Source organism: Bidens hawaiensis, unplaced genomic scaffold, assembly GCF_021521415.1.
Source record: "Bidens hawaiensis isolate Kalapana, Puna unplaced genomic scaffold, B.hawaiensis_p1.1 tig00021554_1, whole genome shotgun sequence".
Taxonomy (NCBI): domain Eukaryota; kingdom Viridiplantae; phylum Streptophyta; class Magnoliopsida; order Asterales; family Asteraceae; genus Bidens; species Bidens hawaiensis.
In genome coordinates this window covers 358,739-374,098 of record NW_027493358.1, presented here as the reverse complement: position 1 = coordinate 374,098, position 15,360 = coordinate 358,739, and the positions used below count along the sequence as shown (strand labels likewise).

General features: G+C 35.7%; 1 protein-coding gene across 4 annotated transcripts; it reads left to right on the top strand.

Annotated features, from left to right (window-relative positions):
- The first annotated feature begins 10,004 nt into the window (after positions 1 to 10,004).
- LOC143563876 (shaggy-related protein kinase NtK-1) lies at positions 10,005 to 14,385 on the top strand. 4 transcript variants are annotated; one of them, XM_077051313.1, is made up of 13 exons: positions 10,008 to 10,139; positions 10,190 to 10,282; positions 10,821 to 10,880; positions 10,967 to 11,239; positions 12,080 to 12,151; positions 12,230 to 12,286; positions 12,386 to 12,526; positions 12,743 to 12,793; positions 12,901 to 12,996; positions 13,646 to 13,729; positions 13,859 to 13,961; positions 14,049 to 14,130; positions 14,272 to 14,385. In XM_077051313.1, coding segments are annotated over exons 1-13 (1,191 nt in total). In that variant the 5' UTR covers positions 10,008 to 10,061; the 3' UTR covers positions 14,273 to 14,385. The 4 variants fall into 4 exon arrangements, with proteins under 4 accessions (XP_076907430.1, XP_076907428.1, XP_076907429.1 ...); XM_077051315.1 differs by having other exon boundaries at positions 10,005 to 10,130; positions 14,049 to 14,385; XM_077051314.1 differs by having other exon boundaries at positions 12,743 to 12,788; positions 12,899 to 12,996; positions 14,049 to 14,385.
- Positions 14,386 to 15,360: the final 975 nt, after the last annotated feature.

Here is a 15,360-nt window from a genome sequence, read left to right as displayed (position 1 = left end):
ATTGGTTTATTTGGACTTTGATAATCTTGCTAAAACCCAACACTAAGTGTACTATCTACCCAGATCATAAGAGTTTAAAGTACTTCTTCGAGCAGATGGAGTTGAACATGAGGTAGATGAGATGGTTAGAGTTGATAAAGGACTACGACTGTGATATCAAGTATTATCCTGGTAAAGCTAATGTGGTTGCCGACACGCTAAGCCGTAAGAATGAAGAAGTCATTGCAACTGTGAAGTCGTATAAGTTGATCATTAACTCAGACCTCTTTGAAATTGTTGAGTCAAGAAATTGACCTAAGGGGGAGATTGTTGAGTCAAAGATTTGACCTAAATGAAGTACATGGAAGATTGGAATCTTCTCAACCTCCTCTGATTTCGCTAAGTAATGGATCCGAGCACACCTTAGACATCCGAGCAAGCTTTTACTTAGCCGAGTACGATATTTTGCCTACCGGGCAAGGTTTACTTCAAGTAGTCTTCTTTAGTGGATATCCGAGCAGGGTTTGCAAATTAGTGCATTGCCGGGTAAGGTACACTAGTTTATGTAAATCCGGGCAAGGTTAACTTTATCAAGCAAGTCTGTTCTTCAGAACCAAGTATTTTACTCTTCCGAGTAAGGTTTGGTTGACCAAGTCCAAGAATCCAAGTGATTGGAAGACCTGGCAAGGTATTCATTAATAAGTATGATCCAAGTATGCTTGATAATCTAAAGGAATATCTCTAAGTAATATCGGGCAAGGTTCAGCTCAAGCAAGGAACAGTACTCCCGAGTACACTTTGCTAATAAGTTATTTTATAGCTAAGAGCTGAAATGGATCATTGAAGAACAAGGTTGCTCGTAAGGAGTTGTCGGGCAAAGTCTGGCAAAGTCAAGAAGACTGAAGTCTACTCGGTGAGTATTTTACTTGTTAAAATACTCTTCAAGTAAAGTCTAACCGAAAACTGATCCCGGGCACACTTCTTCGTTACCAAGTTATGAAGGATGGCCGAGCATACTCGGAAAGACAAGATTGATGCAAAGCCTACCCAGAAGACTTGTTTTACACTTAGTTTATTTTGAATATGTAATTTGAATATGTATGATTGTATTTAGGGTTTCTAGAAGGAATGACAACTGTCCTAGGTTGGCAGGCCTATAAATAGAATGTTTAGGGCACGCCGCCAAGAGAGAGAGGACACGGACTTTGAGCCTTTACACTTTTCGGATAAGAAAGAATATTTCTTGAAAGTGACGGCTATCCTAGGATTCCTAAAAACCTTAAATCGATTATCCACTTTGTATGATGAAAATTATATAGATGGAAATCTTTTGAGTGAATCCTGTGTGTTCTTTCTACCTTTGATTATTCTTTGCAACCGTATGTTTGTTATTGATTCCGCATTTAACAAACGGATATCTTTCTAAATATAGCAACCCGTCATTAACTCTCTTGTCAACACATTAATCTGTGTGAGTTATGACATGATTAATTAAGATCCAGCTGAAATCGAGGGGCCCGACAGGTGGTATCAGAGCTTGTTACTGCTATTTTGGAAAGATTGTTGCTGATTGAAGATTTGAAGAAGAATGACGTAAGCAGACCACTGTTCAATTGATTTGTGACGTCAGCAACCCTGTTTTTCATTTTTCTTCCCGATCTACAATCTACCGGTGTTTTCTCTTCCTTATTTCAATTAAAGTTCTAATCTTTATATCTAAATCTTGTCCTAATCACATCAGACACATCAGATCTGAGCATTCTGTTTTCAGATCTGATTATTTTGAAACTCTGTTTTTACAAAGAAACTGATTTTTAATTTTTTTTAAATGTCTGGATATGAGGAACAAGAGGTGTCTACTAACAAGATACTAAGGTTGTATGGACAGGAAAACTTTATCAAATGGAAAGTACTCTTTGAAGCAGCCGTATGCTACAATGATATTGATTTGTGGAACTCCATCAAGAATGGTCCACAAACTGCTGTTGAAGAAGGTGCAAATGCAGCTGCAACTGCTGCTGTAAAAGAAAGAATGAGAAAGGTGGATGACAAAGCCTTAGCTATGATTAAGCTAGGTTTGTCTTGGGAGATTCTGACCAAGGTGGCACATCACACAACTGCCAAGCAAATGTATGATGCCATCCTTGAGATGTATGAAGGGAATACTGAACTAAAGAACATAAAGAAGCAAAGATTGAAGCAACAGTTGGAAAGGTTCAAGTATAAGTAAAGGAGAAAGGTTGAAATCAATACTAGAACGTTTTCTAAGTATTGTGAATGAGTTGAGGACAACTGATTATGTAATGACTGACTTTGATTTAAATACAAAGTTACTCAACTCAATGCCAAAAGAATGGTATATTGCTTGCAAGTTCATCCTTCAGAAGCATAATTTCAATGAATTGAAATTGGATGATGTACTATGCTTTCTTCAGGCTGCAGAACTTGAAATGATAGAGAATAAGATGATTAAGGAAGATAGACCCTGCTTCAATGTTTCAAATGCATTGATTGCACCCATGGGAAATCAGTCTACCAAGAATCAACAGCAAATTCCCATTATTGAAGAACCAGCTGAACATAATGTTGTTACTCCAAAATCTTACATTGGAGGTAGCACAAGTAATCAAGGAAATCAGCAGAGGTTCAATGTGCAACTGATTGATGACACTGATTCTGCCTCTATGCCAAGTGGAAATGTTCCTCATACTGGCACAGGACATGGTCAAAGCAATGAAACACAGGCTTTGCTGTCTATGTTTACTGAGTCATATAATGCATTTGTTGCAAAGAACCTAATTCACACAAGTGTGGTACAAGATGATTTAGAGCAAATTGATACAGATGACTTGGAAGACATGGATTTGAAGTGGCAAGCTGCCATGTTGGGTTTGAGAAGTAAAAGGCTGTATAACAAAACTGGTAGGTCTCTGGTTTCTGGTCCTAATGACAGGATTGGATTTGACAAGTCAAAAGGAATCTGCTACAATTGTCAGCAACCTGGTCATTTTGCAAGAGAATGCAATCAACCAAAAAACTTTCAAATGAATCAATTCCAGAATCAACAACCAGGAGGTCAGCAGCAATATCAACAAAATCAACCAAGAGGTCAGCAGCATTACCAACAAAATCAGCCAAGATTCAACAACAACAACAATCAAATGAACAACTTCAACAACAACAATTTCAATCCCAACAACAATTACAACCCTAACTTCAACAACTTTCAGCCTCAAATGAATAATCAACAACAAAGTATGCAACAGACTCAAGGTTTTCAAATGAATAACAATCAAAACCTTCAAGTAGCTCAAAATGTTCCAAACAACACTGTTCCAGCAAATCAAAATCAGATCAGAAATCAAGGAAATGTGGCAGTGACTACACATCATGAAGGAAATTTTGATTGGAGCAATCATGAAGAGGACATTGCAGATGATATCAGGAAAGCAAATGTGGCATTCATGGCCATAATTGAGAAAGAAAAAGGATCATCATCTCAGGTACACTCTGCTCCTACTGTTGATTTAAATGAACTCATCATTGAATTGAGAACAAAAGTAGGCAAGCTGGAAAGTGAGTGTTTTCTAAAACAAAGTATCATCAATGAGTATGAGGCAAGTGAGATGACCAGTGAAGAAAAGATTAAAAGCCTTGAAGATGATTGATGATCAATTACAGAACTCAAACCAGATATATCACTGAGATTGATGGATTAAAGAAGATGTTGGTTGAAAAAAAGGTGCAAAACATAAGACTGAAGGTTGAAACTGAATTTCTGAAGAATTTGGTCTCAACAGGCAACATATGTGGTATACTGAACCAGGTGAAGGAACAAGACAAATACAAAGCAGTTCCACCTCCATTCAACAAGAACTTCATGCCAAAAGTTGACAAAGAGAAAAGAGATGCATACTTGCAACAATTCAGAGATGTCTTTCAAGACAAGGAAGAATTTGTTGATTTGTACAAAAAGGTAGAAGTGAATGAAGAAGGAGAGTTTGTGATTAAGAAAGTGGTAAAAGAGGATAAGTCAATTGGAGTTCAAGTCTCTGAGGATGACTGTGATTCAGTTGAATTGGATCAAGATGACTTGAGTGATTTGAGTGATTAAATTACTGAAAAGGAAATCAAAGCTGCTGAAAGAGGAAGAAAATATAAGAAACCGGAATCTGTTGATAAACTTCCAAAGTATCCACCAGTCCCACCAAGATTGAAGAAACGGAATGATAAAATGAAAAGAGAACATGTTTCTTTTGACATTTGTGAAAGGGGGAAGATAAACTACAATGCAGTCAGACCACCAAGCAAGGCTGTATTGGGTAGGATAAAGCAGAACAACAAAAAGAAGATGGTGACTGAAAAAGTTGATATAGAAAATTTTATCCCAGTTTATCCAATCTTTTCTAGTCATGAGGTGTTGGATGTTGGAGAAGTAGAAACTATGGAAGAGTATGAGAAAAGACAGTCAAGGGTTAGAGAAAGCAGTGATGAAGAACCTGTGACTATTGAAAAAATTGTCTTTGTCAAAAGCAAACTTGAAAGACAAGACATTAAGATTGAGGAGTTTGTGCCATTCTCAATTAACTATGATAGCTTAAAGAATCAGAAGACTCTAGGAGTCAAGTCACCTAAGCCAAGTGAAAGATTCAAGAAACCAAAAGAACATAAAATATTCAAAGGCAAGGTTTGGTGCAAAAGGTGTGATGAATATGGTCACCACACAGATTCATGTAATGAAAGATTCAAATTCAAACCATTTCATGTACCAGATGGAACAAAGTATGGCCAAGACTTTGTTCTATACAAACAGAAGTATGATATATATCTGAGAAAAGGAAAGGTGTGTGGAAATGAAACCATGAACAGAGAAGAAAAGAAATCTGAAAAGGAGACAAAGATTGAGAAGAAATCTGAAGTAACAACAAAGAAGCAAGTGGCTGAATTAGCAAAAAGAAGTAAATCTCCTAAGAAGCATGAGAAATTGGCCAAAAAGAACTATCAGTCTTTGAGAATCAAACAAGATACTCAATCAGTCAAATCTGATGGTTCTCAAGGATCATCAAGCAGTGAGAAGACAAGAAGAAAAGATGCACATTCTAGAAATAAGCTAACAGAACTCACTGGTGATGAGAAGTTTCTACTAAAACATGGATATGAACCACATGGTTTCCTTTGGAAACCTAAGACTCTGAGTAAGGTTGAGCAAGTTGCTAATGTGAGAGACTACTCTGAGAAGAAGGACTATGTGATAAAGAAGTATGCCACTGACTCAGCTGAATACCAGTGTCCAACCTCACTTGTTAAAACTCCAAGAGAGTGTGGTTATGAAACTGATAACTCAGACAACTTAGAACTGACTCATGAAGATCCTAAACCAACAACACTCACTTCCCAAGCTGTGTCTGAAACTGAATCTGATGAGCAGCAAGTTGATAAGGCTTGCACTTCATCATTCAACTAATCAAACTTTTTTGTATGTGCAGGAACAGTCCACTCCTTTAAATGATATATGGTATATGGATAGTGGTTGTTCTAGGCACATGACTTGTGACAAGAGATCTCTTGTCAATTATGAAGAGAAGTATGAAGGTCCAGTAGCTTTTGGGAGTGATGAAAATGGTGGAAAGATTGTTGGAAAAGGAATCTTAACAAATGGGAAAGTCTCATTTGATAATGTATTTCATGTTGAAGGTCTTCAGTACAATCTGCTGAGTATATCACAAATGTGTGATAAGGGTTACAAAGTCAGTTTTGATGATTCACACTGTTTCATTTTAAAACCTGAGTTTGTAATTCCACCTGAAATGATTATGATGATGGCACCAAGAAATGGTAACTTGTATGAATTGAATATGAAAGAAGCTATTTCAAGAGGAGGTGCATGTTTTGTTTCCAAAGCCACTGAAAATGAGTCAAAATTGTGGCATAGGAAACTGTGTCATGTGAACTTGAAGAACATGAATAGACTTGTCAAAGGGGAGCATGTCATAGGCTTACCTACAAGAGAATTCAAGTTGGAAGATCATTGTGATTCATGTAAAAAGGGAAAACAACACAAATCTACTCATAAGTGAAAACTCATCAATTCAATTAATCAAGTACTTGAATTACTTCACATGGATCTCTTTGGTCCTGTGAGTGTACCAAGTATTGGGAAGAAAAGATATTGTCTGGTGATCATTGAAGACTATTCAAGATACACTTGGGTTTATTTCCTAAGTACCAAGGATGAGACTGCAGAGTTGATTAAAGGTTGTGTAACAATGATTGAGAATAAGTTGAATAAGACAATCAAGATGATGAGAAGTGACAATGGCACTGAGTTCAAGAATGGAGTTATGCAAGAATTCTGTGAAGCAAAAGGAATACAACAACAATTCTCGGCTCTTAGAACTCCTGAACAAAATGGTGTTGCAGAAAGAAGAAATAGAACTTTGATTGAAGCTGCAAGAACCATATTAACAGATGCTAATCTGCCTGTCACTTTCTGGCTGAAGCTATAAATATAGCCTGCTATGTTCAGAACAGGGTACTTGTCAACAAAAGGCATAACAAAACTCCATATGAAATATTTCACAACAGAAAGCCTTACATTAAGTTTTTCAAGCCCTTTGGATGCAAATGTTTTCTACTGAACACAAGAGACTATTTGAACAAGTTTCAAACAAAGTCCCTGGATTGTTTCTTTGTTGGATATTCTACACACTCAAAAGCCTACAGAGTTTATGTGAAAGATCACTTGAGTGTTATAGAATCATCTGACATCATCTTTAATGAGAATCAATTCAATACAGTTGATGGTGCAGCATGGCTGTTTGATCATGCGAAGTTAATAAGGTCTTTCAAGATTTATCCTGAAGACTTTGATGAATCTTTCTACAGGACCAGTGAAATTGAAGAGAAAAAGAAGAAGTCATTGGACTTGGAAGAATTATGGAAGAAGGTTGCTAAAAAGGAAAAGGAATATACTTTTGTGAAGAACTCCTCATGTGATATTGGTGAACCTAATCAAGAAAACAATCACAATGTTGAATATGATCATACTGAGAACAATCAAGACAATCAAGATGCACAAAATAATCAAGTTCAGAATGAGGGTGACACAAGCAACCAAGCATGTGAAGAAGAAGCTGCATCTACAGCAAGATTTCAAGATCTATTTCAAAGATTGAACTTAGAAAACAATGGTGCATCTACTTAAGGACAACATAATGATGAAGCACCAGAATTTCATGATGCAGAAGCTGATTTAATCATTGAAGAACCAGAGTTCAATGAAACAAACCTTGACACAAATTTGTCTATAGATATGATTGTACAAACTCCTTATGTGAAAAAGAATCATCCTTCTGAAAACATCATTGGTGATTTGCATGAAAGAGTTACAAGAAGTCATTCCGAAATTGCAAACATTTGTCTTTACTCTTGTTTTCTGTCCCAAATAGAACCAAAGAACATAGCACAAGCATTAAAAGATAATAGTTGGGTGGAAGCAATGCAAGAGGAATTGGCACAATTTAGAGACCTGCATGTGTGGGATCTTGTTGATAAGCCATTTGACAGATATGCAATTGGAACCAAATGGGTTTTTAGAAACAAAAGGGATGAAAGGGGTTTGGTGATTAAGAATAAAGCTAGACTTGTAGCACTGGGATGTCTTCAAGAAGAAGGAATAGACTTTGAGGAAGTCTTTGCACCGGTTGCAAGACTTGAAGCTATCAGGATTTTTCTTGCATATGCTGCCTCAAAGAACATTAGAGTGTTCCAGCTTGATGTTAAGTCTTCATTTCTAAATGGAAAGATTGATGAAGAGGTGTATGTTGCTCAACCTCCAGGTTTTGAGGATCCAATGTATCCAAACAGGGTGTATAAGTTAAACAAAGCCCTTTATGGATTGCATCAAGCTCCTAGAGCATGGTATGATGAGCTGTCAAATCATCTTCTTGAAAATGGTTTCAAAAGAGGAGCCATTGACAAGACACTCTTCTATAAAAGAAAGGGATCAGACTTGCTTCTGTTACAAGTGTATGTGGATGACATCATCTTTGGTTCTACAAATAAACAAATGTGTATGGAGTTTGAAGGGGTAATGAAGTCCAAATACAGCATGAGTTCTATGGGAGAAATGAACTTCTTTCTAGGATTGCAAGTTCAACAGAAGGCTGAGGGGATTTTCATTCATCAAAACAAATATGTGCAGGACATCTTGAACAAGTTCAACTGTCAAGAGTACAAGACTGCTTCAACTCTAATGGACACCAAAGAAAAGATTATTGCAGATGAAAAGGGGGAGCCTATAGATAAACATGAATATAGAGCCAAAATTTGATCTCTGATGTATCTGACTGCAACAAGACCAGATATCATGTTTGTTGTATGTGTGTATGCAAGATTCCAATCAAGTCCAAAAGTCTCCCACATGAATGCTGTTAAAAGAATATTCAGATATTTGAAGGGAAGACCAGACTTAGGGATTTGGTATCCAAAGAACCAAGCTTTTGATCTGATTGCATATACAGACAGTGATTATGATGGCTGCAACATGAGCAGAAAGTCAACCTCAGGAGGATGTCAATTTTTGGGTGAAAGGCTAGTGTCATGGCAATGTAAAAAGCAGACTACAGTCTCAATCTCTACTGCAGAAGCTGAATATGTTGCTGCATCCGCCTGCTGTGCACAAGTTCTATGGATTCAAAATCAGATGCTGGACTATGGTTTGAATTTCTTGAACACCCCTATTCTTATTGACAATAATGCTGCATATTTTACTGTTAAAAATCCAGTTCAACATTCCAAAACTAAGCACATTGAAATCAGACATCATTTCATCAGAGACTGCAGTGAAAAAGGTTTGATTGAAATGCAAAGGGTTGATACAAGTGACAATTTGGCTGTCCTATTCACCAAACCACTTGATAGAACCAGGTTTAACTTTCTTCTGAAAGCCCTGGGAATGATCAACTCTGATGAAATCTGATTAAGGATGTGTGCCTGGTTGTGTGTCTCTCTGTGATAACTGATTATTTTGTTAGAGATTACACGTATTGAATGTTTAGTGAATATGCTTGATTATGTTACTTAAGTATGATATTTGAATATGCTACTGAATATGTTAACTGTTATGTGCTTTAACTGTGTATGTATGCAAACATTGACACGTTTGATCTGATTGATAGGTTTGCATGATTATCTGTTGATGTGCATATGTGATGTTAGAATAAGTGTCTGTGTGGTGATTTACTTGTTAGAGTAAGCTTATTTGACATCACTGCTTGAATGCTTGAATATGTGTATTATCTGATCATGTGATGTTATTAAGATAGGCTAGACCTTGAATGTTAGTATTGTCTGCTTGTCTTGATGATGTTATGTTTGATCAAGATTTGTTTGTGTTACAACTGTTTGTGTCAAAATAAGTTTTATGTCAAAATTAAATGATAAAATGAAATTTCTAACATAGAGAGTCGCACATGGTCAAATGAATCAATCTTGCAAGAAACTAGATCCGTCTTATTTACTTTCTCTCTCATTCTATCTGTATCTCTACAACACATACACATACATTTCAATTACTCTTTCTTTCTTGGCTGCTTAATTAATTATTAATCTCATAATCTCATCTCAGATTTCAGGTAAACAATTACAACACCGCTACCTAGCTCCTTTTTATCTTTCATTTCTGCTCTTATTATTATTACTATTATTATTATTATTATTATTATTGTTTAGATCAGAAGCTTCTTGAGTCGGATTAATTAGGTCACCAACAAAGTTAGCTTATTTAGAAATAATCAATCACTAAATGTATGTTATTCATTCATGCTTCCACTTTATCTAATTAATTATTAGGGATCTGCTTCTGATTTCATCATCAGATTCTCTTTAATTTAATTTAACACTCTTCAGGAATTGTTGCTATATATATAGTCAAGGGCTTAAATACTAAAATATGTGGGACTTTTTACTTTACCAGTCACACAAGTTTAGTATATTATTTATTACTCTTACAAACTGTTAAGCTTATGCAGATGCTTCCTGGTGTATAACAAGGATAGTTTCTTCACTCCCTTCGCCTCAAAATGGCCTCTGAAGAAGTTATTGGCAGACTGCCAAAGGAAATCAGTGACATGAAAATTAGAGACGACAAGGTCGAAAAGGTGCTCTTTTCTTCATTTACTAATAATAATTCTTTCTTCTTTTGTTTTAGGAAATGGAGCCAGCAATGGTGGATGGAAATGGCACCGAAACCGGACACATAATTGTTACTACAATTGGCGGTCGAAATGGTCAACCGAAGCAGGTATTTTACTATTTTTGGTCTTTTTTACAGCACATGGAATCTTGCCTAGATATGGATTGCACGGTTTTATCTTTGAAACTTTTAGGCTTCTAAACGTTAAACAAACATAAACGAATGAACGTACATGAAGAAAAATAAACTAACATAAACAAATGCAAGTAAACAAACATAAAAAAAACGTAACAGAATGAAGAAAATGAGTATGTTCGTTCGTTCAATTCGTTAGCCGATTACCCACGGCTTGGCTATAATATTTTATTCGTGTAATTTGTACTGGATTAATACATGATGGGCCGATTGTATTGCTAATAAATAAATTTAAACGAACTAACTCAGTAAACAGACGTAAATGAACATGATATGTGTTAACGCTCGCTCGTTTAACTATAAGAAGAATTTTTCTTATTCATGTTTGTTCATTTATTAAATAAACAAACGCAACAAACTTCCCGACAGGCGGTTCACTGAATGTTCAGTTCCTTTACAAGTCCAAAAGGTTTATCTATCTTAACTTTATCTTCTGTAACTGGTATTTCAGACAATAAGCTATATGGCCGAGCGCGTGGTGGGCCAGGGTTCTTTTGGAATTGTATTTCAGGTAAGACACTAGTCATATGTTTTCTTTGACTAGTCAATGTTACATAGTCACACTCCATAAATACAATATTATCTTTACTTGTACAGGCGAAGTGTTTAGAAACTGGAGAAGCTGTTGCAATTAAGAAAGTGTTGCAAGATAAGCGATACAAGAACCGTGAATTGCAAACGATGCGGCTTCTTGATCATCCCAACATTGTTTCACTTAAACACTGCTTCTTTTCAACCACTGATAAGGATGAACTTTATCTCAATTTGGTTCTTGAATACGTGCCAGAAACTGCTTATCGTGTAACAAGACATTACAGGAAGGCGAATCAGAGGATGCCTATGATATATGTCAAACTATACACGTATCAGGTTTGTAGTTTTCATGTATTATGTATGTTTCTGGAATTATTTCTATCTTACATTGTGAACTTTGCTAATGTATTTTTTTATGTGTGCATCCCACAAAATCTTTTTGTTACATACCGCCATACTGGTGTGTGTAATTAGTTTTCATCACATATGTGGCAAAATGGATGGCGAGTAGCTCACGAGCGGCTCGTTAAAAGCTTGTATTGAGCTGAGCTTAAACTAGCTAGTGCCCGAACTCATGTCTAAAAATAAGCTTGCTTGATAAACAAGCATGGGTTACATTTATCGAGCTCAAGCTAGCTCGCGAGCCTAAACGAGCCTATTAGGCTATTATATATGTGCGTGATATATTAAATATATATTTTTATATTTATATAATAATTATAATTATGCATAAAATTGTGATAAAAATAATTAAAATAATTTAATATTATTCATTATGTTATATATAAAAGTTATATTTAAAACATTCGTAAAAACAATATCAAATGTAATAAATTAGTTAATAAATAATAAGTGAGCCGAGCTTGAGCTTTAAAAATAGATCTTGAAATGAGCCAAGCTTGAGTTTTCGTAAGTTGAACGAGCCGAGCTCGAGCCTAATCATTCGGGTTGACTTGAAACACTTGTCTTCTAATTTTTAGATTTCACGGATATGTACGGTGCTAAACGTTTAAACAATTTCAAGAGTAGTATAATTTGCTTAATAAACTGATATAGGAGATTTAAATATAATGCATTAAAAAATCATTTGAGAATCTTTTGATCGGTTTCTTTTGTATTCATTTATATAATCTACTTGTTCAAACTAGTATTATATATAATCTTTGATTGTTTCAGATATTTAGAGCTCTTTCATACATTCATGCAATTGGTGTTTGCCACAGAGACATTAAGCCACAGAATCTTCTGGTATGACTTTTAAATTCTTATTATTTTATTTTTTCTACCGTATGGTCAAATTCCTATACTAAGGTTTCATGTTTTCAGGTCAATCCACATACTCACCAGCTCAAATTCTGTGACTTTGGAAGTGCAAAAGTTCTGGTAATTAATATTTAAATTATAATTAGATTTTGTATATTTCTTTTATCTTCTAGCTTTGCCTTCATTAATTATAAAACAATGTTTTCTATGTGTAAACAGGTCAAAGGGGAACCCAACATATCCTACATATGTTCTAGATATTACCGTGCACCTGAACTCATATTTGGTGCAACCGAATACACAACCGCAATTGATATATGGTCAGTTGGTTGTGTTCTTGCAGAATTTCTTCTCGGGCAGGTTCTTTTCAACACCATCTCTTAGGGTCTGAAACTAAAATTTATTTGAAGAGTATTGTTGGTGAAAATAGAAGTGATTTGCATTTTAGATTTTCATTCACCAAATGCTACTTTATGTCACGCTATTACTTGCTATATTTTGTGACTTTTCATCTTTATAATTTTTCTTTGCACATTTAGCTTTACAATTTTTCTTTGCACCATTTTGCATTCTTAGCCTATTTTCCCAGGTGAGAGTGGAGTTGACCAACTTGTAGAAATCATCAAGGCAAGTTCATTGACTTGTTAATTTAGAAAATACTCGACATAGTTAACCTTCCTATTATCTTTCAAAAAGGGTATTAATGTTGTTTACATGTTATATTATAATTTTAGGTCCTGGGTACCCCGACTCGTGAAGAAATTAAGTGTATGAATCCAAACTACACCGAGTTTAAATTCCCACAAATCAAAGCACACCCCTGGCACAAAGTAAGCACCCTGATTTTCATTTATTCTGCTATATTGTGATGATGATATTTTACATTGTAAAATAAATTTAAATGGCTGTAAATAAACCGAACATCCAGCGGGGACTTCGTTGATGTTTGTTTATTTATTAAATGAATGAATATGAACAAAATGTTACGTTCGTTTAGTTAAACAAACGACCATGAGCAAGCCTTTCATTCGTTCACTTTCATATGTTCGGTTATGTACAAATATTACATACACAGACACACACCCTTATATATATGTGTATATATCAAATATATTTTTATAATATATCTAAAAGCAAATGTGAACAAATGTATAAGAAAAAGAATATGGTTTTAATATTAAAATTTTTTTTGATAGGCTTTTCCAAGTTTTTCTTATTTGTTTATCTATTAAATGAAATGAACACATGCAAACATATTTTCTTAACAAGCGGACACAAACAAGAAACGCTTGTTCGTTTGTTTGGTTTAACTTAGATTAACGAACAAAAACATGAAATGCTTTTGCTTATGTGTTCGTGTCCGCACATTTATTCGGATAAACTTAAACATAAATAAACGAACACAAACAATCCCGTTTCTGTTCATTCGGTTCATTTACAACGACCTTTTAACCCTCCAAACATATTTTCTCCACATAGATTTTCCACAAACGGATGCCTCCGGAAGCTGTAGATCTCGTTTCAAGACTCTTACAGTATTCTCCTAACCTTAGGTGCACCGCTGTAAGTACATCCTTCATTTCCATCTTCCATAACTAAAAACGAGAGTAATTTATTTAATATTTAATATCAAACATGTTTTTTGGTTTATTATTCATGATTTTTATTTTATCATTCATGTTTTTTAAACAGTTGGAGGCTTGCATTCATCCCTTCTTTGACGAGCTTCGTGATCCAAACACCCGTCTTCCAAACGGCCGCCCGCTTCCGCCCCTTTTCAACTTCAAATCCCAAGGTCAAAAGTCAACTTTTTTTTAACATTATTGTAAGTTATCAATATTAATATGATCATGTGATTTTAATAATAACTTTAAATGTGTAGAGTTGAAAGGCACGTCTGCGGAACTACTGGCTAAGTTGATACCCGAGCATGCTCGGAAGCAATGCCCGACCCTCGGCCTTTAGGTTGTTGTAATACTGTTGTTGGTGTCTCTGTTGTTGTGACATGTTTAGATTTGAAATATCTGGGTTTTTATTTAGAAACGTAACTGGTTTGACTGTTGCTGATTGTTTAAACTTAAAAGACTTGTTGGGTTGGTTTCTACAGGCGGTTTGCACCGGCATTATGTGGTGGTGTAAAGGAAGATATGCTTGTAGGCTTTATGTGGTATTGTTGTCTTAATATATGTAACAAGAAGCGGTTGTGGTCGTTGATTTTATTTTAAGAATGGAACAGCTTATAATACGAGATTACTAGGTGTAGGTTAGGGTGGGTTGGGTCAGGCCGTGTTGGCAAGATGGGCGGGCGGTTTGGTGGTTTCGATTAAAAGTTGTTTTATTCGGTATGTGTAGACGTGCACAAAAAAACCGGTTCCGGAACCGACCCGGTGGAACCGACCCGGAACCGGTTCCAGTTCCTACCCGATTGACCTTATACCCGGTCTAGGTATTTTTAAACCCGAAAACCATACCCTATTCCACTAATCATATTTCCAAATGGTTCCTATCCGGTTCCAAATTGTACCCGGTTCGGTTTCTGCCTGAAAAAACCGGTTCTGACGGTTTTTTTTTTTTTAAAAATCAGTTGATGGTCAAAGTAGCCGTTGTAACCGGTTCCAATAGTAATATAGCCGTTGGAACTGATTTTTGAGAGAAATATAGCCGTTGTAACCGGTTCCGGGGATTTTTCTTCACCTTGTTACGGGGATTTTTTTCATGTTCGATGTGTTGCACATATCATCAACTTGGTTGTTCAAAAAGTTCTCGAGAATGAAAACATTTGTGACGATTTAAATTCTGTAGCCTTGTGTTACAATATGTTTTCAAAAGTGGTAAAAGAAGACATCTTGAATATAAGAACTATTGCAAGTCGGTTGAAAGAAAGTATTTGGGGCCGAATTGGGACGTTCCAACCCGTTGGAACTCAACTTGTCATATGCTCAAGTGTGCTTTTGCCCAACGCCAAACTCTACAAAGTTTTCATAACAATCTTTTGACGTATGCGAGGCCGATATGCTTCCCGAAAGTGTTTGGGTCAATGTCGGTTTTTTGTTGAAATATCTCGACGTGTTCAAAACCTCAACAACAAAGTTATCGGGAGTCTATTATCCTATTAGTTGTTGGGTTTTGCAATAATTGTACTACATGTCTTGTACTTTTAAAGAGTTTGAGGAGAAGAACAAACTCTTCAAGAA